This window comes from Odocoileus virginianus, chromosome 1 (genome assembly GCF_023699985.2).
Source record: "Odocoileus virginianus isolate 20LAN1187 ecotype Illinois chromosome 1, Ovbor_1.2, whole genome shotgun sequence".
NCBI lineage: Eukaryota > Metazoa > Chordata > Mammalia > Artiodactyla > Cervidae > Odocoileus > Odocoileus virginianus.
This window is the reverse complement of record NC_069674.1, coordinates 11,976,060-12,001,308: the sequence shown is the minus strand read 5'-3', so window position 1 is coordinate 12,001,308 and position 25,249 is coordinate 11,976,060. Positions and strand designations below refer to the sequence as shown.

General features: G+C 43.1%; 2 protein-coding genes and 1 pseudogene across 2 annotated transcripts; 1 reads left to right on the top strand and 2 right to left on the bottom strand.

Moving 5' to 3' along the window:
* Positions 1 to 604: 604 nt before the first annotated feature.
* On the top strand, positions 605 to 6,690 carry TAS2R41 (taste 2 receptor member 41). Its single transcript, XM_020897537.2, is given in 4 exon segments — positions 605 to 620; positions 5,471 to 5,692; positions 5,695 to 5,955; positions 5,958 to 6,690. Coding segments are annotated over 4 exon segments (927 nt in total). The 3' UTR covers positions 6,386 to 6,690.
* Positions 6,691 to 12,778: 6,088 nt separating this feature from the next.
* On the bottom strand, positions 12,779 to 13,469 carry LOC110139573 (olfactory receptor 2F1-like; annotated as a pseudogene).
* Positions 13,470 to 23,468: 9,999 nt separating this feature from the next.
* LOC110139591 (olfactory receptor 2F1-like) lies at positions 23,469 to 24,410 on the bottom strand. The gene has a single exon (XM_020897563.2). The coding sequence runs from the start codon at positions 24,408 to 24,410 to the stop codon at positions 23,469 to 23,471; it is 942 nt and encodes a 313-aa protein (XP_020753222.2).
* Positions 24,411 to 25,249: the final 839 nt, after the last annotated feature.

Genomic DNA, 25,249 nt, shown 5'->3' with positions numbered 1-25,249 from the left:
GTATGTTATCTTTGGGGAAATAACTATTCAGTCCTGATCCATTTTTTTCTTTCAGTTTTATTTAAATATAGTTGAATATAGCATTGTATACATTTAAGGTGTATCACATAACAATTTGACTTACATACATCATGAAATGATGACTATAATAAGTTTAGTAAATATCCATTATCTCATATAGATATAAAATTAAATGGAAAAAATAGTTTTTCCTTGTGATGAGAATTCTTAGAAGTTACTCTCTTAATGCCTTTCATATATAATGTAGCAGTGTTCTTTATATTTATCATGTTGTATATTACATTGGCTCAGTGGTAAAAAATCCACCTGCTAATGCAGGAGATGTGGATTCTATCCCTGGGTCAGAAAGACCCCCCAGAAAAGGAAATGGCAACCCACTTTAGTTTTCTTGCCTGGGAAATCCCATGGACGGAGGAGCCTGGCAGGTTACAGTCCACAGGGTCGAAAAAGAGTCAGACAAGACTTGGTGACTAAACAGCAACAATGTGGAACCTAGTTGTCCCACCATCATTTTTGAAACTCACTAAGTTTTAATGGGTTTCAAAAAATTAATTTTTATAAAGCACTTAGAACAGTACATAGGATGCAAGCAGCACTGAGTAAATACTGGTTATTATTTTATCATTTATTATACTAAATCATCATTATATGTCTACTCGTCCTTCCCTCTCAAGACTACCTTAATCTTTGTACCTCCAGGCTTGGCTTAGCACCTGACAGACAGTACATGCTACATGCTAAATGGATTTTGTTGAATGGACAAATGATAGATAGGACTCCTTTGCTGAGGCTGTAGGTAAAGTACAGGGCAGATGCTAGTTTCAACACTCACATTCTTTATGAATTGTGGGTCCTAACCAGAGGGCTTCTCGAGCTTAGAACATGCTAACAGTGTCTGCCTTAGGGCATCTTCCCAGAGAGCATAGCACACAACCCCTTGATGCAGATTGCCTGTGACAACTAGAATCTCTGGCATATTTATCATTTCCACATGGCCCTCCGCATTTGTTTGTTTGCCCTCCACTTGTCTCTGAGCATGAACTCAGGGAATGCAATCCCTCCCTGATATTTGCTTCAGCCAAACCTCCTCTGCTGGATCCTTTGGCTTTCAGCCTCTAAAAGTTGAAGGGTTCAAGGCTTACTCCCAGCACCTTAACTATTTCTGTCTACATTCTTTACCTACATGATCTCATCTGGTTTAATGGCTTTAAATACCACGTAAGTGGTGATGACTCCCAAACTTGTTATTCCAGCCGTAAATCTTCACTGAGATCCAGACTTGTATTTCAGTTGTCTTCTTCACGTCTCGTCTCAGATCTCTAATAGGCATCTCAAACTTAACATAAACAAAAGAGCTTCTTCACTTCTTCTCTCAGTCTTCCTCATCTTGTTGTTGTTGCTGTTTAGTTGCTAAGTTGTGTCTGACTCTTTTGTAACCCCATGGACTGTAGCCTGCCAGCCTCCTCTGTCCATGGAATTTCCCGAGAATGCTGGAGTGGGTTGTATTTCCTTCTCTAGGTAAAAGACTACATAAAATTCTCCTGGTTGCTGAAATGAAAAGTTTAGGATTTGTCCCTGATTTTTTTTTTTCATCCCCATATCAAGCAAATCCTATCAGATCTGCCTTGCAAATATGCCAACATCTTATGCCTGATTACCACCTCCAAAGCTTCCACTTAAGGACAAGCTCTCTGCTTGTACTCAGTTTAAGACAGTAGCCTCTTACTGCTGTCTTCCATTCTAGCCTCTTTCAACCCCATTGTTTACATAATAGTCCAGAAGATGTTTGAAAACATAAGTTATCCTGCTCCTCTGTTGAAAACCTTCTAATGGTTTCAGTTACATTTGGATGATATCCAAATTTCTTACTGTTACCCACATGACTTTCTTGATATTGTCCTTTAAATAACAGCATGTTAAAGGTTGAAATTTCTACCAGGTGCAAAAATTTAATGAAAGGAGATTTCAAACCGAGTTGCCAGTTCACAGTATGCAGGTGTTCAAAGGAAATGGACATAAACCTTTCATAAGTCTTAAACTCTGATAAAATAAAAGAGACAGTAGAAGAGAGAAGATTTTGTGAGAAATATTTAGAAAATCCTACACTATGAGTCCAACTCCATATTCTACCAAGGAAGACTAGGAATGTCTCCTCCTCCCCTCAAACCTGGTGGTGGTCGAGAGCTTTCATGGGGCCATGCACAAAACTTACTGGGTTATTTCTTCTTTTGGGAAACTGACTGGGTCTTGCTTCTGCCTGTAGGACTAAGAGAATGAGAAAAAAGCTGGGTGATTTTGGGGACAGAGTCAGGAGAATATGGCTTCACTAGGACTGGGCAGGGTTAATGGCCAGCTGTGGGCCTCAAGAGAGAGCTGGTGTGTGAGGGCCCAGTGAGTGTGGAAGCTCCAGCTGCGGCTCTTGGTGGTGAACGCCCAGGGACTGAGGAAGGAGTCCTGAGGGGTCGCTCGAAATAGAGAGCTTTTGCCTCAGCGCAGGGAGCTGCAGAGAGAGGGCTCTAGGGAACCTCGAGTCCTGAAAGTCCCCGTGAGGGAGAGTCGGCATTAGACCTCCACCAGGCCTGGGAAACGCAGCGCCAGGTTACTAAGTTCTAGTCCAGAAAAGACCCTTCCTGCACCTTTGCCAGTCTCCGTCTGCATCAGCCAATCTCAGAGGGGTCGAGCTATAGTTATCTAGTTTTCGTCTACTGCACTGAAATGTCCAATTTCTGACTGGAGGCTGTTTTGTGACTTGAAGCGATCTCGGGACAACTGGTTAGACAAGAGTGAAAAGTAAATTCATATGAAGTGCTGGAGTTCTTCCTTTCTGGCTGGAGAAGTTTCCCTCGCTGAATAAAGTTGGAAGAAATAGTAGAAGAGAATGATTAAAACTATGGTGTGACAGTATTATGGATACAGCCAGCTCCACACGGCAAAGGCTCTCCTTGTTTGATCCCTCACATTATCCCCTGAGAACGCCTTCCCCAGCCTATAGGTTTAAAGGAGCAACATTTTTTCTCCACTTGTTCTTCAGCGATTTTACTCCTCTTTTTTCTTCCAAGCACTGACTACGGTGTGAAAGTATCTTGTTCAGGTGTTTGCTTATTGTCAGTTGTCTTCCCTTGGTTCCATAAAAGCAGGAATCCTTTCTCTTTGGCTCACTGCTATACCCCCACTGACTACAATAGGTGCCCTGTGTATATAAGGGCTCACTAAGTATTTTTTGAGTGAATGAATGAGTAAAAATTATAGGTCTAAGAGTGAGAAAAATGCACATTTATCCCACTTCAGTGGGGTTTTTATTTTCACACAATTACTCATTCATCCTGTGGTGGTAACAATGGTCACATTATTTGTATGACTAACTTTTTTAGTTGACACTTTCATGAAAATGTCATATTACAAAAGGAAACACAAACATTAAGGAGGTTTTAAACAAACATGGAGGAAGGACCAATTTGAAATATTAAACCAAAAACATTTGACTATAGATCGATGAATATATTTTTACTCAATAACATATTTTTATTTTTCAACATGGTCTCTCAGGCATCTCTCTTTACGGTTCGTACTGGAGGGCAGGACTCACATATGCCCAGTAAGCTAAGGAATCTCAGTGTGGGGGACACGCTCTAAATTGGCCCCCCAGGACTCTCACCCCTGGAAAGTGCACCTTTGTTGAACCCCTCTCCTATGAGCGTCCATGGTGACCGCAACTTCCTTCTGTCTAACAGAATATGGTAGAGGTGATAGGATGTCATTCCATGATTGTGTTATGGCAGTTAACCCACATCTTTCTAGCCAGCTCTTCTCTTAGGGACTCTCTTTGCTGGCTTGAACTGCTATGTTGACACAGTTCACTTGGTAAAGACTGAAGGTGCCCACCAGGATCTGAGGGCAGCCTTCAACTGACACCCGGCAAGAAGCAGATACCCTCAATTCCACAACAGCAAAGGAAGAAATTCTCTTATTGGAAACATAAACTCCACTTAAACCATTATCAGTCATTAACACTTCAGGGTCCATGAAGGATTTAATTAAAGGTTTGGTAGAAAGGTGGATCAAAGAATCTGACCTTGAAAGGGATGACTGCTCATAGGTGAGCATAGACCTGTAACAGGAAAACCCAACTGGAGATATATTCCTCCAGCATCACCACTTTCCTAGGTCTTGGCCATACGAGTTGTTGCCCATATATTTAACGTCTTTACAATGATCTGATGAGGAGAGGTGTGTTTATGGGTCCCAAAGGTGGAATAAGAGGGATGGGGTTGTCAATAGAATCAAGAAACAATCTATCATAGGAATTGAAAAGAATTTTATTCAAGCCAAACTGAGGACTACAGCCCAGGAGACACAGATTCAAGAAGCACTTGAATTGTGTTCCTCTGGACTAGAATATGGGAGAGGCTTGTATATAGGCAAAATCCACTAAGTTACATAAATTGTTTGTCAAGAATTAAGATTGGAACTGGCAAGTAATAGTGCTTGTTAAGCAAAAATAGGTTGGGCTCTGAAATGGTTGCAAGGGGAAACCTTGGGACGGTTAAGATTGCAGTTGGCAGTTGTTAGCAGATACTGTTTAGAAAACCATTGTTGGTGTCCTTTGAATTTGACATAGTTCATAAAATTCAAGTTCTCAGCAAAGCAAGAACATGTTTGAAACCCCATCCACGGTGGCCACCCAGCTCCATTTTAGATGCCTGAAACACAGTTTTTTATCTCATCAGAACAAAGAACAAACATCTAATATGACAGGTGTACATTCCTTCAAACTTTCAGAAGAGGAAGATTAGCACGTTCACAGCGAGTCAGCATGTCCTTTGTCCTGGGAAGGGACCCTCATTTTTTAACAAGTAACTAACATTGGCATCCTAGGAAGGGGGCAGGGCATTTATTCCTGTCTTCAAAGTGGACGTTCTAAACGATCTGGTAAATGCACTCTTTTATTTTTTTCAATGCTTAAAGTAGGTGTACCATGCGTGTCTGACAGGCCCTACAATAGGCCGTCCTAGGTGGTGTAAATTTCAAGCCAAATCATGGATAAGCCAGAATGACTCCCCCATACCTCAGTACATGAAAATTCCCTCCTTCAGAACTCAGTCACAGACACCTGAACAGCCCTCCACATTGACACTAACCACGGCCACGTGCAGGCAAAACCAGAGAAGGCAAATGGGGGGCAGTCACTGGGCCTGATGGTAACTGAGCCTGGGAGAAATCTGCATCCTCACTGAGCCGAGATCACCTTCCTCTGCAGCCTGAGCATTGTCCTTGTGAGGGAGCTCTGGCTCAGATACAGAGCCTGAGCTTTCTTCTCACATCCCCAGAAAAGAGGGACTCTTCTCACATTCCCTGAAACAGGGATTGTGGATGGAGGAGGCAGGAGGCCAGGGACCAAGGCCTCAGGTGGTGACCGGAGGACGGGCCAAGACGCAGCCAGCATTCACAGTCCTCTTCACGCTGCTCTTTGTCCTGCTGTGTATCCTGGGCCTCCTGGCCAATGGCTTCATTGTGCTGGTGCTGAGCAGAGAATGGGTGCGACGTGGGAGGCTGCCCCCCTCTGACCTGATCCTCTTCAGCTTGGGACTCTCCCGCTTCTGCCTGCAGTGGGTTGGAATGGGGAATAACGTCTACTATTTCCTGCATCTGGTCGACTACTGCAGCGGTCCCGCCCGCAGTTCTTCGGTCTACACTGGGACTTCCTCAACTCCGTCACCTCCTGGTTTGGCTCCTGGCTCAGCCTCCTCTTCTGCATGAAGATTGCTAACTTCACCCGCCCCTCCTTTCTCTGGCTAAAGTGGAGGTTCTCCACGTCGGTGCCCTGGCTTCTGCTGGGCTCTCTCCTCCCCTCCTTCATTGTCACCCTACTGCTTTTTGGGGGGAACCGCACTTTGTATAAAGGGTCCTTCACTAGAAAACCTTTTGGGAACATGACCTGCATCAGTGGAGCAGGATTCTGAAAATGTACTATTTCCTGCCCCTGAAACTGATCACTCTTTCAATTCCTGGCTCTGTTTTTCTGGTCTCAATTGCTCTGTTGATTGACTCTCTGAGGAGACGCACATGGAGGATGCAGCACAGTGCTCACAGCCTGCAGGATCCCAGCGGCCAGGCTCACACCAGAGCTCTGAAGTCACTAGTCTCCTTCCTTGTTCTTTATACTCTGTCTTTCATGTCCCTGATCATCGATGCTGCAGGGTTCTGCTCCTCAGAGAGTGACTGGTACCGGCCATGGCAAATTTTAATCTACTCGTGCACATCCATCCATCCCTTTATCCTCATCCTTGGCAACCTCAGGCTTCGGGGGGTGTTCGGGCAGCTGATTTTGTTGGCCAGGGGCTTCTGGGCAGCCGACGTGGTGTGATCCCCTTAACCACTCCATCAGAAGAGGCTCAAGTGAGGATGACAGAGCCACAGTCCATTTACATGAAAATGTCCTCAATATCTGTTGGATCATATTGTGGGCTTTCTCCTTTGGGAAGGAGAGGAGGGGAGTAAAATCTGGGAACTCTTTGAGCATAATTTGTTCCTGGCACACTTTTAAAATGTGGCCCCAGAGGTCCCAGAGAGCCAGCATCATCCAGAAGGACAGAATATAAAAATTCTGTGTTACTCTCTCTCTCTTTGTATCCCCTCTGTTATGTGGAAGCCTTTGGTTAAAAAAGTCTTAACTGCACTATCTTTAAAAAAAGTAATTTCATTTATTTCTGTATTTTTGGCTGTGCTGGATCTTTGTTGCTGCACGGGCTTTTCACTAGTCTAGTAGGTGGGCTTCTCATGTGGGATCCTCCCGGACCAGGAACCAAACCCGTGTCTCCTGCATTGGCAGGTGGATTCTTTACCACTGAGTCCCTTACCACTGGGCTTCTTTACCACCAGGGAAGCCCCTTAACTGCACTATCTTACATCAGTTGTCTGCTGGGAAATTAAGAAAAATCGTGTCTCTTACTGAGCTAGTGTGTGGCTGGGGAAGCAGTGACCTTCCTGAGGATAATGTAATGGTCACTATGTGAGCCCCAAAGGACAGTAATTGTGGTGGACAGTGGCCTGGGCTATGAGATCTAATAGTCCTTCTTTCCATGGAGATTCTTTTTCTCTTACCAAACTTGGATACTTCGATTCTAATTTTATTAAAACTACTAGGTTTCTTCACAACACATTTTCTCCTTAATATTTCTGTTGTTCTGGTTTTGATTTTCTCTAAGTGGCAGCCAGACTTGTCCCATGTTTATTCTTCCTTTGGAAGATTTTTCTTCTTTTTCGGATTATCTCAAACTTTTTCCTAAAGCAGATGTCTCAAAGTCACATGTGAATTAAATAAACATGTACTTTCTGTTCTGAAAAAAAAAAGTTTGTGTTCAAAACTGTTTAACTTTATTTTTTTAAGAATTACCGCATTAAATCTTATGTTTAACTATTTGTTTAAAATAGTTTGTTCCAATTACTGTGCAGAAGTTTTTAGAAATAATTTTGGAAAAAATTTTAATTAGCATTAGGTGCCTCTAAGGCAAAATATAAAAAGTTTTTGCTAAAAGTATCAATGTGCATATTTCAGAGACTAACCTGCAACTGGATTCCTGATAGAAATTTTAATTTCCACTGAGAGTAAAAATAATTTCCTTACTGATCAGGGTATATGCTGCTGAGTGGATATACACTCATAAACTAAAATCTTTGGGAAAATTATTCTACACTTTAGCTTTAACTATTTTTTAATAAGTGATATGTTTACATTGTTAAAAATTCAAAAAGTACTGAAGAGTATATATAAAAAAATCTCTCTCCTACTTTCCCCTTCTGAGATATTCTTAACAGTTTCAAGTCTGTCCTTCTAAAGATATTTTATTCTATGACAGAAAGCCACAAATACCTAACAAACCTTTCAACTAAGTTACTTACAAACTACTGTATTCCAGGTTCTGTGCTTAGTCACTCTATCATGTCCAACTCTTCGCAACTAATTAGCCAACTGAGTTATTAACCTGTCACCTGTGGCCTTTACACAAATGGTTGTACGTGATTCATGCTTCTCTATACCTTACTGCTTTTGTTTAACAATACATGAATCTTGGAGATCTACACATATGCACACACATACATTTCCTCACTTTTTTAGATGTACCACAATTTTAAAATTTGTCACCTGTTTGTGATCAGTTAAAGTTGCTTTCTGTCTTTTGCTAATATTGATAGCAATGGTGCAATGTTGACTGTCTCTTGTACATATGTCTCCTGTACCTGTACAAATTAACTATAGGATAATGTCCATGAAATGGAGTTACTGGGTTGAGTGGCATGTGCATTTCTAATTTTGATGTGTTGCCCTCTATAGGTTTACATCTATTTGCTTTCTCACTAGCAATTTATGAGCATGCTTATTTTTACACTTTTCATTTTTTTGGCCAATCAGTGAAAGGTGGCATATTAGTATAGTTGTAATTTGCAAGACTTATTTTGAATAAGGTTTATCATTATTTTATATGTGTAGAGCCATTTGTTTTTATTCTCTGTGGAAAGCCTATATCTTTGCTTAATTTTGAATTTGGATTTTGGCTTTTTTCGTCTTTTTTCTTTTTGGCTGGACTGGATTTCATTGCTGTGTATGGTCTTCTCATCGGAATGGCTTCTCTTGTTGCTTACCACAGGTTCTAGAGCATGTAGTCTTCAGTAGTTGTATGGGTTTAGTTGCCCCATGGCATGTGGAATCTTCCCAGACCTGGGATTGAACTCGTGTCCCCTGCACTATAGGTGGACTGTTAACCACAGGACCAGCAGGGGAGTCCTAGCTTTTTTCTTATTGGTTTGTAAGAACTCTTTATATCTTAGCAAAATTAACTCTATTATTTGATAAAAAATAACTGCCTTTTGGGTTCTTCTAGCACTTTTATGCTTTTATTTTTACACTTAAATATTTGATCCCTATGGAATTTATTCTTATAGACATTATCATGTATAGGTGAAATTTGCTTTTTTCCAAATTATTAGCTTTTTGCCCTAACACTATTTATTGCTCTTTTCCTTGACTAATTTAAAATGCTACTTTTTATCATTAATAAATTCCTGTATATGTTGGTTTATTTCCAGACTTTCTATTATGTTTCACTGCCTTGGTGTAATCATATGCCATTATCGTGGCATTTCAACTACTTCAGATTTATGTTCGAGTAACTAGTAAACTGGTCTTTCTTCACTAATATTCTTTTTCAGAAATTTCTTGGTTATTATTTTTAAAATAGTAGTATCTGGTCTCGAACAAAATTTCTTTTTTATTGTTTAAACTTGACCCTGTTAAACATATACTTTAACACAAGTATATGTTAAGTATATGTTTAAGACATACACATCCATGTTATTGAGTCTTTTGTTCAAGAATATGGTTTGCCTTTCCATTTGTTCAAGATTTCTTTTATTATTTTCAGTAGTGTTTTAAGTTTTTAAAATATAGATCTGCATTTTTTTGTGTGATATGAATACCTATGTATAGTTAACCATTTATGCCTTAGTTTCCTGTACGTTAAATTAGGTGATACTATGTTCACTGGAAGGACTGATGCTGAAACTGAAGTTCTAATACTTTGGCTACCTGATGTGAAGAGCCCACTCATTGGAAAAGACCCTGATGCTGGAAAAGATTGAAGGCAGGAGAAGGGAACAACAGAGGATGAGATGGTTGGATGGCATCACCAACTCAATGGACATGAGTTTGAGCAAACTCCAGGAGTTGGTGATGGACAGGGAGGCCTGGCGTACTGCAGTACCTGGGGTCACAAAGAATTGGACATGACTTAGTGACTGAGCAATAACAACTAATTTTAGAATAATTGTGAAGATTTAATGTGTAATATATGTGTATGACATGTTAACAGTACTCATCATAATTTTTTAGTAGTATTATAATAATGCATAGTTAATGTTATTTTAAAAAATTATTTTCTGTATCTTCATCAGTATGAAAATAATAGAGGAAACAGAGTGTGGCAAGGAGTTTTCTAGCCACCAGTAAAGACCAGTCTTTCTTTCTCTTTCTCTGACTCTTGTTTTCTTTTTGCTTTAAAAAAAATTTTTTTAATTGCCAAACAGTGCAAATATGCTAAGTGTGACTGAGATAAAGAAAAACCACTTTTGGTGGATAAGAAATCACTGAGAAGGAAGTCTGATGCTGAAGAAGGCCACTGCAAGTTCACTAGAGGGTGTGACTAAGAATAATTTACTTAAGTAGCATTTTGGCATTAGCTGAAGAAGTAAGAAAAGAACCAGAAGTTATTTTTTTCTCTATTTTTTCCTTTGAAGAAATAGAGGAGAAAGGATGAAATTATAATGGAATAATGAGTGTTACTATACAATAGCTATTATCCCTAAACTTTATTCTATATTTTATTTTGTAAGGTTGCTATGCTACGCTATTATATTAAAAATTGAAAAGACTCAAAAAAGTGTTAGAAATCATGTTAGATCAATGGGAAATCAGATTGACTGGTGGACCGTTGATCACATGCTCTTTTTGGGTAATGTTTTTTTTTTAATGGTAAGTTGGATTCTGTGGGCTTCCCAGGTGGCACTAGTGGTTAAGAACCCACCTACCAATGCAGGAGACATAAGAGACATGAGTCCAATCCCTGGGTAGGGAAGATCTCCTGGAGAAAGTAATGGAAACGCACTCCAGTAGTCTTGCCTGGAGAATCCCACGGACAGAGGTGCCTGGTGGACTACAGTGCATGGGGTTGCAAAGAGTTGGACACAACTAAAGTGACTTAGTATGCACACAAGTCCAATTCTATAATGTCAGGGAAGCTTGTCTAAAACCCCCATCTTATCAATCAGTGGCAAATATCACAGCTTACTACTAGAACTTTTATGAAACATATTTTCTAAAATTTAAAAGCATGTTAAACACTAATACATAAATCGGAGTGTGTTAACCTTTTGTGGTGGCCACGGATTCTTTGAGAATGTATCAGTTAACAAATATTTTTTGAGTGCTTACATGTAGACAACGCCCTGAGCTGGGGATAAAGTAGTGAGTATCATAGATTAAGCTTCTACCCCATGGAATTTTCAGTCCTGTGGGGAGTTGGGAATAGTGTCTAGTCATTCAGGTGAGCATGTCATTACAAATTGGGACAAGTGTGAGGATGGGAAACCATGGTGTCCTGTGAGTGTGTGTAGCAGGAGGACTCGGGCATAGAGCTGGTGGGGGTGGGGAAGAGGCACGTACCAGCAGGACTTCCTCAAGAAATGATAAAAATGGGATGAGATACCACTTTAGTGCACAATTCTGGGGGCTTATAGACCCCCAAACCTGTCAAGGAGTTCTAGACTAAGAAGCCGTGCTCTCTAGTGGTGTTCCTGGTCTCGAGTGTGTAAAGCAGAGAATGCTATGGAGGAGATTTTGTTCTGAGTAGAAGAGACTGGGTTTGTGTCCAAGGAGCAAGAGGTCCTGAAGTCAGGGGACCCTCTGTCTTGGAAATTTCCAGGTGGGTTAAGACAGATGTTATGTTGTCACAGTTGTTTACTATCTCCCTGCTTTGTCTCCAAGTGATTCCAGAAATACTCTCTTAATTTGGCTTCCATTTTGGACCCTGAATTTTGTTTTCCTGGGGTTCATGCACTGATTTATGCATTTATGATTTCTCCATGAAAAAAGAAATTGAAGGCTTTCCTGGGCTAGTGCCTTGGTGAAAGTCAGACTCATTTTGTGAACCGATACTAGAAAAACAAATTCCAAATCCCTCCAAACTGGGGCAGGACCTACCTAACCAGGGGGTTGTTGTCTAACACCGAGACAGAAAAACAGGGTTGTCATCAGAGTTAACACTTAAATAAAACACCAAGTAAGCTCTGTTTATTTTTGCTTGATCTTCAGCTGTTACTCAGATGGCATGGTATCTTCTCCATTAAAAAAAGGAAAATAGAAGGTGCTTTATCTGTCATTATAACTTCTGTTCAATTATCAACTTCAAGACCTGATCATTCATTTTTATTTCTAACATTTCTCCGTATTGTAAATAACTTCTGGTCTGTGTCCACTAGCTTCTCAATTCTTGGTCTTTCAACCTTATGTTATAGTCTGCCCTAAATAGAGGAAGTTGAATTATAAACAGTTGATTCACTTACTCCCACTAGTGAAGCATGAAATAGAGAGTTTGCTGGACTAAAAGAAGAAAATAGTTTGTCTCAATTAGTCTAACAGGCCTGGTGGAGAAGAAGATAATTTTTAGAATATTATATATTAAGTGTGCTATTCCCACTTCAAAAACTGTGCTCTCTTGCTATTGCCTCTAATGCAAATGCCATGGGCTGGTTTTCAAAGCTCTACTATGCACACCACCCCCACTTTCCAGCCTTACCTCCTCTTCACTGACTCCTCAAAATGAAATCTTTGCTCTATCCAAACTGGTTTGTTCACTCTTTCCCAGACAGACCTCGGTGTTTTCTATCTCCTCACCTGGCTTGCATCATTTCCCTGTGAGCCAAGAATGAACTCTCTCTCTCTACTCTCTCATCTGTCCAAGTTCTACCATTTTCTATGGCTATTTAAATTTTTCCTTCCCCATCAATTCTTTAGCAAACCACCTAGATTTTTTTTTCCTGCATAAGGGAATTTTGTGAATTCCATGGGCTTTAATGTCTATCTCATATTTGGCAGCTAACCAAATATTGCCTAATTGTACTTTGCCATTACTGGATTATGTTGCAATTTCTTTTCAGTATTTATCTCTTATCTTTTCATATAATCCCCAGGTTATGGGGAAGGACCTCATATTAGATTGGGTGTGTCTCCTACAGCACCTGGCATGGTGTACTGGACACAGTGGAGCTTGACAAAAATCTGTTTACTGATTGATATTTGTTTCCGAGCCCTGCATGGTGTCCAGGGCCCCATGATGTTCTCAACACTAGGAGGGAACACTGAGACATCCACACAGGCCACATGGTTCAGCACACAGTGCCCACAGATGGGCAAGTGCATGGTGACTGCCGTCTCCACTACAAAATTAGCCATGCCCACAAATCAAGAGACTGCTGTCAGCCTTGGACTGATTGCTGCTCTTCAGTGCAGGGGGGTCACCACATAGTGTTCATAGACCATTGCTGTCAGCAGGGAGAACTTAGTCCCTCCCCACCCCCAGGGCCAAGGAGAAGAAGTGCTGGGTACCATATTGGGTGGAGCAGATGGTCTTCTTCTCCAGGAGGAAGTGCGCCAGCATCTGGGGAACCCTGCTGGAGGTGTAGCAGATGTCCGCTACGGAGAAGTTGCTGAGGAAGAAGTACATGGGCAGCTGGAGTCAGGGGTCCAGCCGGATCAGGACGAGGATGAGCCCGTTGCCCAGCAAGGTCAGCAGATAGGCGGCCCCAAACAGGACAAACAGGCCAGCCTGGGTCTGCCTGTCCCCGGAGAGGCCCAGTAGGACAAACTCACTGACCCAGGTCAGGTTGTCCCTCCCCATGGAGCAGGTGGGTCAGGCTGCCTGATGAGGTGGGGGGTTAAAGAGTTCAGAATCAGAATTCACAGTCTGAGTCTGAACAAAGGACTTTAAGTAAGACTGCAAGTACTTGTTATGTTTTTCTCCACTAGACTCCAAGCTTCTTGAAGTCAGGGACATTTTCTGATTTTTCTTTGCATACAAAGATTTCTAATGAATGTTTCACAATAAAAAACTTTGTGTTGGGGAAGTGAATGAAACAGTTTTCAGGTTCTAGTGTTGAGGATTACTATCTGATCCCAAAACACAAGACTTGAGTTCTGAAACTCTCCCTTGTCCTTATTACTCATTCTGGAACCGGTGGTTTTCCGGCTTCTCCTGTAATCCAGGCTGGGTCAGTGACAGAGAAAAAAAAAAACACCTCATTTGGTTCTCAATGTACTGATTAAACAGGCTTAGTCCTAGGATGATAAGATCAAGGCCTCACTGTAGAACATTATACCAACTATAATTATGTCCCAACTTTTTGTGATTATGCTATTTCCTTGGTGAAACTCTGGCATTCATTTGAATGTTAAACTAAGTGATTAATTAAAGATGAATGTACACACCACTTACTTGCAATAACAACATTTGGAAACTGATGGTGCCCACTGATGAAGTCAGTAAGGGAGTGCCTGTAAAGCCCTTGGAGCTTTGTTATGTGTAAATCCTTCTGTCATAGCAAAGACATGTTTGCCCTTGGAACACCTCCCTGTTTAATTTGCTGGTCTTTAACCTCTATCAAAAAAGTTAAAAAGACAAAGGTCTGTCTAGTCAAAGCTATGGTTTTTCCAGTAGTCATGTATGGTTGTGAGAGCTGGACTATAAAGAAAGCTTAGTGCCAAGGAATTGATGCTTTTGGACTGTAGTGTTGGAGAAGACTCTTGAGAGTCCCTTGGACTGCAAGGAGATCAAACCAGTCCATCCTAAAGAAAATAAGTCCTGAATATTCATTGGAAGGACTGATGCAGAAGCTGAAACTCCAATACTTTGGCCACCTGATGTGAAGAACTGATTCCTTGGAAAAGACCCTGATGCTGGGAAAGATTGAAGGTGGGAGGAGAAGGGGACAACAGAGGGTGAGATGGTTGGATGGCATCACCTACTCGATGGACATGAGTTTGAGTAAGTTGGGAGTTGGGATGTTGGTGATGGACAGGGAGGCCTGGTGTGCTGCAGTCCATGGGGTCACAAAGAGTAGGACATGACTGAGTGACTGAACTGAACAGGGGAAGTTTGAGAAGGAAAGAAAAAACTCCAGATTAAAGGGTTTGCCTATGAAAATCCCACAGGACCCATGGTGGGAACCAGAGTAGTGCTTTCCACATCAACTATACCTTAGCATCAGTGGGGTGCTTTGAGAACTCCAAAAGCCCAGACCACACTCTGAAGTAATTAAGACAGAATCTCAGGAGGGTGAAACCCAGACGTTCATGTGTTAGTAACTTTACTGCTTCCTGGTGCTAAAGTGTAAAACTTTAATGACATGTTTGAGAACCACTGTTTTAGTGGGAGCGTTTAATCTTATTTTGAAAACTCAAGACGTAGTTTTTGGAGATAAAAACCGAGAAGAGGTTTTGAGGACGAAAAATCTTTAACCTAAACTTCTCATTCTTTATTTGAAAAAGTTGAGGCCAAGGAAGTTAAAATGATTTGCCTCAAATCCCACTGAATCAGTAAAAAAGTGATCCTGGATATCTTGCCTTTTGTGTGCTGGGTCTCCCCTTAGCTTTAGCCTTCTAAAGTGAAAGTGTTACTCAGTCATATCCGACTCTTTGTGACCCCATGGACTCCTCTGTCCATGGGATTCTCCAGGCAAGAATACTGGAGTGGGTAGCCATTCACTTCCCCAGGGGATCTTCCTGACACAGGGATTGAACCTGGATCTCTTGCATTGCAGGAGGATTCTTTACTATCTGAGCACCAGGAAGCCCTTAACCTTCTAAAGTCTGGCCCAAAACAAATGTTTTAGAATATCTTAGATCCAGGGAAGAACTAGTTAGTGTCAAATGAGATGATATGTGAGAAAGCTCTTCATAACTTCAGTTCAGTTCAGTCGCTCAGCCGTGTCCAACTCTTTGCGATTCTATGAAGTGCAGCACACCATGCCTCCCCGTCCATCACCAACTCCCAGAGTTTACTCAAACTCATGTCCATCGAGTCAGAGATGCCATCCAACATCTCATCCTCTGTCATCCCCTTCTCCTCCCACCTTCAATCTTTCCCAGCATCAGGGTCTTTTCCAAGGAGTCAGGTCTTCACATCAGGTGGCCAAAGTATTGATTGGAGCTTCAGCTTCAGCATAAATCCTTCCAATGAATATTGAGGACTGATTTTCTTTAGGATGGGCTGGTTTGATCTCCTTGCAGTCCAAGGGACTCTCAAGAGTCTTCTCCAACACCACAGTTCAAAAGCATCAATTCTTCAACGCTCAGCTTTCTTTACAGTCCAACTCTCATGATTACTGGAAAAACCATAGCCTTGGCTAGGCAGACCTTTGTTGGCAAAATAATGTCTCTGCTTTTTAATATGCTCTCTAGGTTGGTCATAACTTTTTCCCCAAAGAATAAGTGTCTTTTAATTTGATGGCTGCAATCACCATCTGCAGTGATTTTGGAGTCCCCCAAAATAAAGTCAGCCACTGTTTCCACTGTTTCCCCATCTATTTCTCATGAGGTGATGGGACTGGATGCCATGATCTTTGTTTTCTGAATGTTGAACTTTAAGCCAACTTTTTCACTCTCCTCTTTCACTTTCATCAAGAGGCTCTTTTGTTCTTCACTTTCTGCCATAAGGGTGGTGTCATCTGGATATCTGAGGTTATTGATATTTCTCCCAGCAATCTTGATTCCAACTTGTGCTTCTTCCAGCCCAGCGTTTCTCATAATGTACTCTGCATATAAGTTAAATAAGCAGGGTGACAATATACAGCCTTGACGTACTCCTTTTCCTATTTGGAACCAGTCTGTTGTTCCATGTCCAGTTCTAACTATTGCTTCCTGACCTGCATACAGGTTTCTCAAGAGGCAGGTCAGGTGGTCTGGTATTCCCATCTCTTTGAGAATTTTCCAGTTTATTGTGATCCGCTGTTATTTGGCCTGAGGCCAAACTATGGTGGAGCTGGTGAAGACAATGGCGACCTCCCTCAAGAGATCCATGCACGCACTGCCGCATTCAGTGCCTCCAGCCCTGAGCAGGCCACCGCTGACCCACACCTCTGCCAGAGACTCCTGGACACTCACGGGCTAGTCTGGGTCAGTCTCTTGTGGGGTCACTGCTCCTTTCTCCTGGGTCCTGGTGCACACAGGGTTCTGTTTGTGCCTTCCCAGAGTCTGTTTCCCAGTCCTGTGTAAGTTCTGGCAGCTCTGTGGTGGGTTAATGGCGACCTCCTCCAAGAGGGCTTATGCCATACTGAGGTTTGCTGCATCCAGAGCCCCTGCCCCCGCGGCAGTCCACTTCTGACCTGTACCGCCACAGGAGACACCCAAACACAGTTCTGTCTCAGTCTCTATGGGGCTCTGGGTCCTGGTGTGCACACAGGTTTGTTTCAGCCCTCTGAGCACCTCTGGTGGGTATGGGCTTTGATTCTAAATACGGTTTTGCCCCTCCTACCATCTTGCTGGGACTTCTCCTTTGCCTCTGGACTTAGGATATCTCCGCCAAGTTGCTCTGGCACAGCACAAGTGCCTCTCCAGCGCCATGTGGCAGACATGGGGTATCTCCTCACCCTCGCTCCAGTGGTGCTCCGGAGCATTTAGATAATTCTCATAAGTTCAGAGCATTATCTAAATAAAAAGGATTTGTATTAAAGATATGCAAGATGGGCCATAGAATCTAATGAAAAGGAAAGGAAAACAATTCAACCCAAGTCTTTCTAACAGGGTTTGAAGATAGGGCTCTGGCTGGATGGGGGTGAAGAGGGCAGAGCAGCTTTATGCTATCCTCTGTCTTTCCTATCAAGTTGGAACCTACCCACTTCCTTCTTTCAGTCCTGTTGTGACTGGAAGGTGTCATTGTAGAAAATGCCAAAAATAGAAACTGTCTTTGGCACAATACCCAGCCCTGGCTTTCCACAAAGCCTATTTCTTTCATCAGTGCAATAAGTAACCAAGCTATGGTCCCCAAATATGGTTCATGAGTGCCGAGAACAGCAACTGAAATTCTCACCACTGAAGAAAGTAAAATGCACAGTGAGAGTCACAAAAAAAAAAATAAAAGCTGGGAGGAAATTTTAGGATCACCATCTCAACCTCGATGGTTACAAGTGAGGAAGCTGAGGCTCAGAAAGCAGAAGTGATTTGCTCAGGATTGTTCTGCCAGTTGGGAGCAAAACTGGAACTGAATCTGAAATCTGATGACCACAATCCCATGTTCTTCCTGTTACATCACATTATGTCACCATCTGGAGCATGAAGAGTGTATCACAGCCACTACTGGGGAGCAGCATCACCATAGAATGAAATGTAGGACAGGTTTGATTTATACGGAAGGGGGTGTCAGAAAAGATGTGGTGTTTGGATGCTGCTCCTGAGGAGTCAGATGGAAACTGAACCGCCATAAAGGGCTCCAAAATCACTGCAGATGGTGACTGCAGCCATGAAATGAAAAGACACTTGCTCCTTGGAAGAAAAGCTATGACCAACCTAGACAGCATATTAAAAAGCAGAGACATTACTTTGTCAACAAAGGTCCATCTAATCAAGGTTATGGTTTTTCCATTAGTCATGTATGGATGTGAGACTTGGACCATAAAGAAAGCTGAGTGGCAAAGAATTGATGCTTTTGAACTGTGGTGTTAGAGAAGACTCTTGAGAGTCCCTTGGACTGCAGCAAGATCAAACCAGTCCACCCTAAAGGAAATCAGTCCTGAATATTCATTGAATGGACTGATGCTGAAGCTCCAATACTTTGGTTACCTGATGTGAAGAACTGACTCTTTGGAAAAGACCCCGATCCTGGGAAAGATTGAAGGTAGGAGAAGGGGATGACAGAAGATAAGATGGTTGGATGGCATCACCGACTCGATGGACATGAGTTTGAGCAAGCTCTGGGAGTTTGTAATGGACAGGGAGGCCTGACGTGCTGCAGTCCATGGGGTCGCAAAGAGTTGGACACGACTGAACTGAATGCAGGAAAGCAGACTGAAGAGTAGTTTGCCCAGATCAGTGGACTGGTGGTCCAGTTTGCCAAGTACCAACTGACCTCTTTCCATTTTATCTATAAAAGGGAAACATCCACTCCAGAGTGAAACAGCAGGATGGTGCCCACATACCTGGACTCTCAACTTTCTCTGAAGCCAGGAGAGAGAATTGGAAAACTGGCTCCACTAAGCCCAGCTCTTTCACTCTCCTTTTCTGACTTCTAACAAACAAACTGCTTAAAGGATAGAGAGAGTATTTTCTTCTTTTTATTGTGCCCTTTCCACTTTGAACGGAGACTGGCGTATAGAGCTGGTGGACTGACTGAACATCACTTATTCATTGAGAAGTGGTTTCTTTAAATTTCATTGTCTTATCTAGGAGCTCAGTGTAGAACCTTACTATTGATGTTTTCACGGCGTTCACTCTGTGAATCCAGCTCAGGAATGACTCTACTCAGAAGGGTCTCTTGAAGGATAATAGAGTTTTTGCCTCCTGTTAGTAAGTGTCCTTTAAAGACATTGAGTTTCTCTTTAAAGACTCAGAAGAGCCAAAAGGACTTTAAAGGGCTGAAAAAAAAGTCCTAAAGCTCAAATAATGGAATAGGAGCAGGAAATAGGAAAATATTTTGTATACTTTCCCCCGCTTTTCTAACCTATAAGCTCATGAATTGGTATCTTCTTTGGACAAACTACATGAATGAACTACAACTGTGGACAATAGAAACTAAGTTTTATTTACAAAAGGTATGTTTTACTTATTAGGATTAGAAGGTATCAATAGATTATTGTCCCAACTATATCATAATTTGATGAAGAATTACAGCTCAACAAGTATAGAACCAACATCAGTTGACCCTTTCCAGATCTTAATGGGTTTTTATCAAACCTCATCCACAGAGTTTGCTCATTCAACTATTTGATGAGCATTTTTGTAGGCAGGTTATGTTTGAAAGTGTAGTAGAATATCACACTGCTCAAAGCTACTTCCATAGACCTGTGATAAGGATAAAGGAAAATATAACAAAGTGTAAGTGCTTTCGGCTTGTTCTCTATCACTAAAGAGGAAAAAATCCTGAGGTTTCCTTGCTGTAGAAATCACAGACAGCAGGCGAAGGGCAGGCAGATGCCGAAGAGTGAAGGCTTTGGTTGGGGGAGAGACCTCTGAGAAGGAATAGAGAAAGGAAAAGATAATCTGTTGATCTGAGGGGAGAAATTGATAATATAAAAATGAGAAGAGTCTGAAGACAAGAGAACAAATTTTCCCCAGGGGATAGGGCTGGGTGCCTCAGATGTGAGCAGGAGTGGTAGGGAAAGGGGCTTCCTTAGGTGGCATTAGCATTAGTGGTAAAGAACCCACCTGCCAAAGCAGGAGGCATGGGTTCAATCCCCGGGCTGGGAAGATCCTCTGGAGGAGGGCATGGCAACCTACTCCAGTATTCTTGCCTGGAGAATCCCATGGACAGAAGAGCCTGGTGCGCTACAATCCATAGGATCTCAAAGAGTTGGACATGACAAAAGTGACTTAGCACACACATATGTGGTAGGGGAAAGGACCAGCGAGGGGATTAAGAGGAGGATAGAGGCTGGTGGTCATGGTCTTAGGGGGAGAGGGCAGTGGAGAGGGGCTAAGGCAAGGAGTGAGAGGCAGAGAAGGGAAGGGGGGGTCTTCAATAAAATTAAAAATGAAAGTTTTGCTAGATACTTCTCTAAAGAAGATACACAAATGGCCAACACACACATGAAAAGATGTTCAGCATCTTTAGTCATTAGGGACATGCAAATTAAGAACACAATAACATGTCATCTCACAGACACTGGGATGGCTACAGTCGAACAGAACATAAACGTTGCCAAGAAAGCAGAGAAATTGGAGCTCTCATTTACTGCTGGTGGGAATGTAAAACAGTTCGGCTGTGGTGAAGAGCAGTTTGGCATTTGCTCAGAAAGTTAAATATAGGATTACCAAATGACCCAACAGTTCCACTCCTGGGTATGTACCCAAAAGAATTAAAAACAGGTTTTTCTATTAATAACAAAAACTTGCACGTGAAAGTTTACAGCAGTACTATTCACAATAGCCCAAAGTTAGAAAAAACCCAAATGTCCATCGACTGATGGATAGGTCAAAAAAATGTGGCTATTTCCGTACAAGGGAACATTATTCAGACATGGAAAGGAATGAGGCCCTGCTACATTTGACAATATGGATAGGTTTCAAAAATAATATGCTAAGTGAAAGAAGCCAGACACAAAAGATCACATATCATATGATTCCATTTATATGAAATGTCCAGATCAGGTAAATCCATAAAGACCGAATACAGATTTGTGGCTTTAAGAGCCTGGGAGGAGGGAGGAGTTAGTTCAGTTCAGTCGCTCAGTTGTTGCTCATTTGTGTCTGACTCTTTTCGACCCCATGGACTGCAGCACGCCAGGCTTCCCTGTCCATCACAAACTTCTGGAGCTTGCTCAAATCCATGTCCATCGAGCTGGTGATGCCATCCAACCATCTCATCCTCTGTCATCCCCTTCTCCTCTTGCCTTCAGTCTTTCCCAGCATCAAGGTCTTTTCCAGTGAGTCAGTTCTTCATCAGGGGGCCAAAGTGTTGGAGCTTCAGCTTCAGCATCAGTCCTTCCAAAGAATATTCAGGACTGATTTCTGTTAGGATTGACTGGTTTGATCTCCTTGCGGTCCAGGGGACTCTCAAGAGTCTTCAACACCACAGTTCAAAAGCATCAATTCTTCGGCGCTCAGCCTTCTTTATGGTCCAACTCTCACATCCATACATGACTAATGGAAAAACCATAGCTTTGACTAGACAGACCTTTGTTGGCAAAGTAATGTCTCTGCTTTTTAATATGCTGTCTAGGTTGGTCACAGTTTTTCTTCCAAGGAGCAAGTGTCTTTTAATTTCATGGCTGCAGTCACCATCTGCAGTGATTTTGTAGCCCCCCAAAATAAAGTCTGTCACTGTTTCCATTATTTCCCCATCTATTTGCCAGGAAGTGATGGGACCAGATGCCACAATCTTAGTTTTTAGAATGTTGAATTTTAAGCCAGCTTTTTCACTCTCCTCTTTCTTATTCATCAAAAGGCTCTTTAGTTCTTCTTCACTTTCTGCCATAAGGGTGGTGTCATCTGCATATCTGAGGTTATTGATACTTCTCCCTGCAACCCTGATTCCAGCTTGTGCTTCATCCAGTTCGGCATTTCCCATGATGTCCTGCTTAAAGGGTATGAGGTGTCTTTTGAGGGTGATGAAGATGCTATGAAACTGTGTAAGCATGAGGTTCCATGACATTGTGAATATACTAAATGCCACTGAATTGTACACTTTAAATGGTCAAAATCTTGCATTGTATGCGATGTGAATTTTACCTCAATTTTGAAAAATTGTTTTACTAGGAATTTTCAAAGGTGCTTCATTTCCTCCTTCTCATTCTTTTGATATTTTCTTAACAGACTAAGTTTGAATTATTCTCAATTTATATTTTGTTTGTTTGTGGGTAAGATAAACCAGAGAGCTGTAATATTTAGGTCAGAGATGCTTCATTCTGATTTTTTAAAGTAGTTTTAAACATTTTTCTCCATAAAATATCATGGTCTCACTTTATATTCTAGGATGTTTAGAGCTCACTCATTAATTTTTGTGTCAGTAGAGTAAAAGGATCACTAACAGGGAGCTGTGATCCCTTCTTATTTAAGTAGCCTGATTTACCTCTGATGGTATGTGGCATGATTCTTAGTCAAGCATGAGTTCTGAATACATCCTTCAGTTTTCATAAGAGCATATCCTTAGACCTGATTATGTAGAAAGATGTTTGCGGTTATGAACTTTTCACTTTTTGGCCAGACATTTGCCACCATGGCAAGTTTGAAAGGAAAATGAGCAGCGTGATATCCACTGACTCATATAGAGCCAGTCCTGCTCCTCATGGATGTGTGGATTATTACTGGGACTTTGGCTCCAGGTCCCCTTGTGAACTCCCCACCCTACGGAGCTGAGCGGGACCACTGGTGACCACATGATGACCCTTTCACCTCTGGCCCAAGGCCTGTTTGATTCCATGGGCATGGTGAATCTTGTAAGTCACAGCTTTTCCTCTCTTTTTTTCCCACTGATTTCAGAAAAGCTTAGAGTTGTGGCTGTAGAATTTAGGAAACAGACTTTCTTGGCAAAAGTTCTGTGCACTGCCCGAGATTTCGATTTAGTCTTCCTTTCTAATTCGTATATGCCAGTATATCTTTTTTTCCCATATGATTTTCTGTGAACTGTATGCATTTCTGAGTTCAGTTGCTCAGTTGTGTCCGACTCTTTGTGACCCCATGAATCGCAGCACCAGTGTCCATCACCAACTCCCGGAGTCTACTCAAACTCATGTCCATTGAGTTGTGATGCCATTCAGCCATCTCATCCTCTGTTGTCCCCTTCTCCTCCTGCCCCCAGTCCCTCCCAGCATCAGGATCTTTTCCAATGAGTCAACTCTTCGCATGAGGTGGCCAAAGTATTGGAGTTTCAGCTTCAGCATCAGTCCTTCCAATGAACACCCAGGACTGATCTCCTTTAGGTAAGTGGTTGTAATTCACATTTTTAAAAAGACTAAGTCAGGGACCAAAAACAGAGCCCAGAGAGAAAATTCCATTTCTCTGTGACTTCAAACAATGGTACGGGATTGTGGCCCCTCCCATCGGCTCCCGCACACACACACACACACACACACACACACACACACACATGCACTCACGTGCCCACACACGTACATGCGCACACAGTAGGTGGCGGGCACGCTGCCCTGCCCACCGTACTCAGAGCGAGGCCCTTGAATGACAAGGTCCCAGGCTACCGTTTTGATTGAGAGCTCCTCGTCAGAACCCGAGTGAGAGCGGCCTTTATCTCCTTGTTCCTCAGACTGTAGATGAGAGGATTCAACATAGGGGTCACCACCGCATAGAAGAGCACCACCACCTTGTCCTGCTCGGCGGAGGCGGTGGAGCGGGGCTGCATGTAGGTAACCAGGGCCATGCCGTAAGACATGGAGACCACGGTGAGGTGCGAGGCGCAGGTCCCGAAGGCTTTGCGGCGCCCCCCGCTGGAGCGGATCCGCAGGACGGCGGCCACGATGCGGGCGTAGGACAGCGCAACCAGGCAGCAGGGCGCCAAAAGCACCACCACGCTGGACGCCACTATGACCACCTGGTTGAGGGTGACGTCCACGCAGGCCAACCTGACGAGCGCCAGCGTCTCACAGGCCACGTGGTTCAGCACGTGGCGCCCACAGGTGGGCAGACGCACGGTGACCGCGGTCTCCACCGCCGCATTCGCCAGGCCCACGAGCCAGGAGACGGCGGCCAGCCCTGCGCAGAGCTGCAGCCCCATGACGGCCGCGTAGCGCAGGGGATCGCAGACGGCCACATAGCGATCATAGGCCATGGCGGCCAGCAGCAAGAACTCGGTGCCCCCCAGGGCCAGTGAGAAGAAGTGCTGGGTACCACATCGGGCGGAGGAGATGGTCTTCTTCTCCAGGAGGAAGTGCGCCAGCATCTGGGGAACCCCGCTGGAGGTGTAGCAGATGTCCACTACAGAGAGGTTGCCGAGGAAGAAGTACATGGGCAGCTGGAGGCGGGGATCCAGCCGGATCAGGACGAGGATGAGCCCGTTGCCCAGCAAGGTCAGCAGATAGGCGGCCCCAAACAGGACAAACAGGCCAGCCTGGGTCTGCCTGTCCCCGGAGAGGCCCAGTAGGACAAACTCACTGACCCAGGTGAGGTTTTCCCTCCCCATGGAGCAGGCGGGTCAGGCTGCCAAGGCAGGAGCAGAGGCAGGGAAGGGCACGTAAAGGTCTCTCTAGGAGTCTGGGATTAAGCCATGGGCCAGGACTGGAGCTGGGAGTGGGGCACCTCCCCTCAGGTTCCTAACCTAGGTGCTGAGGGGACAGTGCCATGAGGCCAGAGGGAAAAGGAGATTTGAGTTCTCACGGTGGACTCAAGGATGAAGTCCCCTGCTGGTCGTCCTTTTACTAGGATCCAACACAGTTACAATTACATAGGATGTAAGCCATCAGTGTAAAAGGAAAGATAGAGGAAAAGGTGGTGGAGAGAAGGGAGGAAGGATGATAGGAAAGAAAAAAGGAAGTAAAAGAGAAAGGAAAACTAGGTAAGGGAGGTAGGAAAGCAAAAAAGGAGGGAAGGACAAGTGGAAAGCAAGGAAGAAAGGAAAGTGTCCAGTGTGGGGTGGCCAAAGAAGACACTTGAGACCAAGAGGAGTGCCTAGGGGTCGATGCCTAAAAGTCTGAACTCATTTGCTCCTTGTGTCTTCTCTGGGGTTCAGATCTGGGTCTCTGCCTAGTCCTCTCACGTAGCTCTTGTGCCCAACAGTCTGGGTCAAGTTTAAATCAGTATCTCTAAGCCCCTGCTGTGTGCCACGGTCTGTGCGAGACATCAGACACCTGTCTGAAACAGAAATACAAAAGCACAAGTTCTGTTCCTTCGGTTTTTATAATTTAATCATGGACACAGACTAAATTAATAATTACAAAAATTAATTAAGTATAATTGTGCTAAGTGCCAGGAAGGAGAAGAACAAGGTTACTAGCTAGTTAATTAAATTTTCAGCTGTAATTA

Coding starts and splice junctions, on each gene's coding strand:
- LOC110139591 (XM_020897563.2), bottom strand. CDS start 24,410: ATGGGGAGGGAAAACCTCACCTGGGTCAGTGAGTTTGTCCTACTGGGC.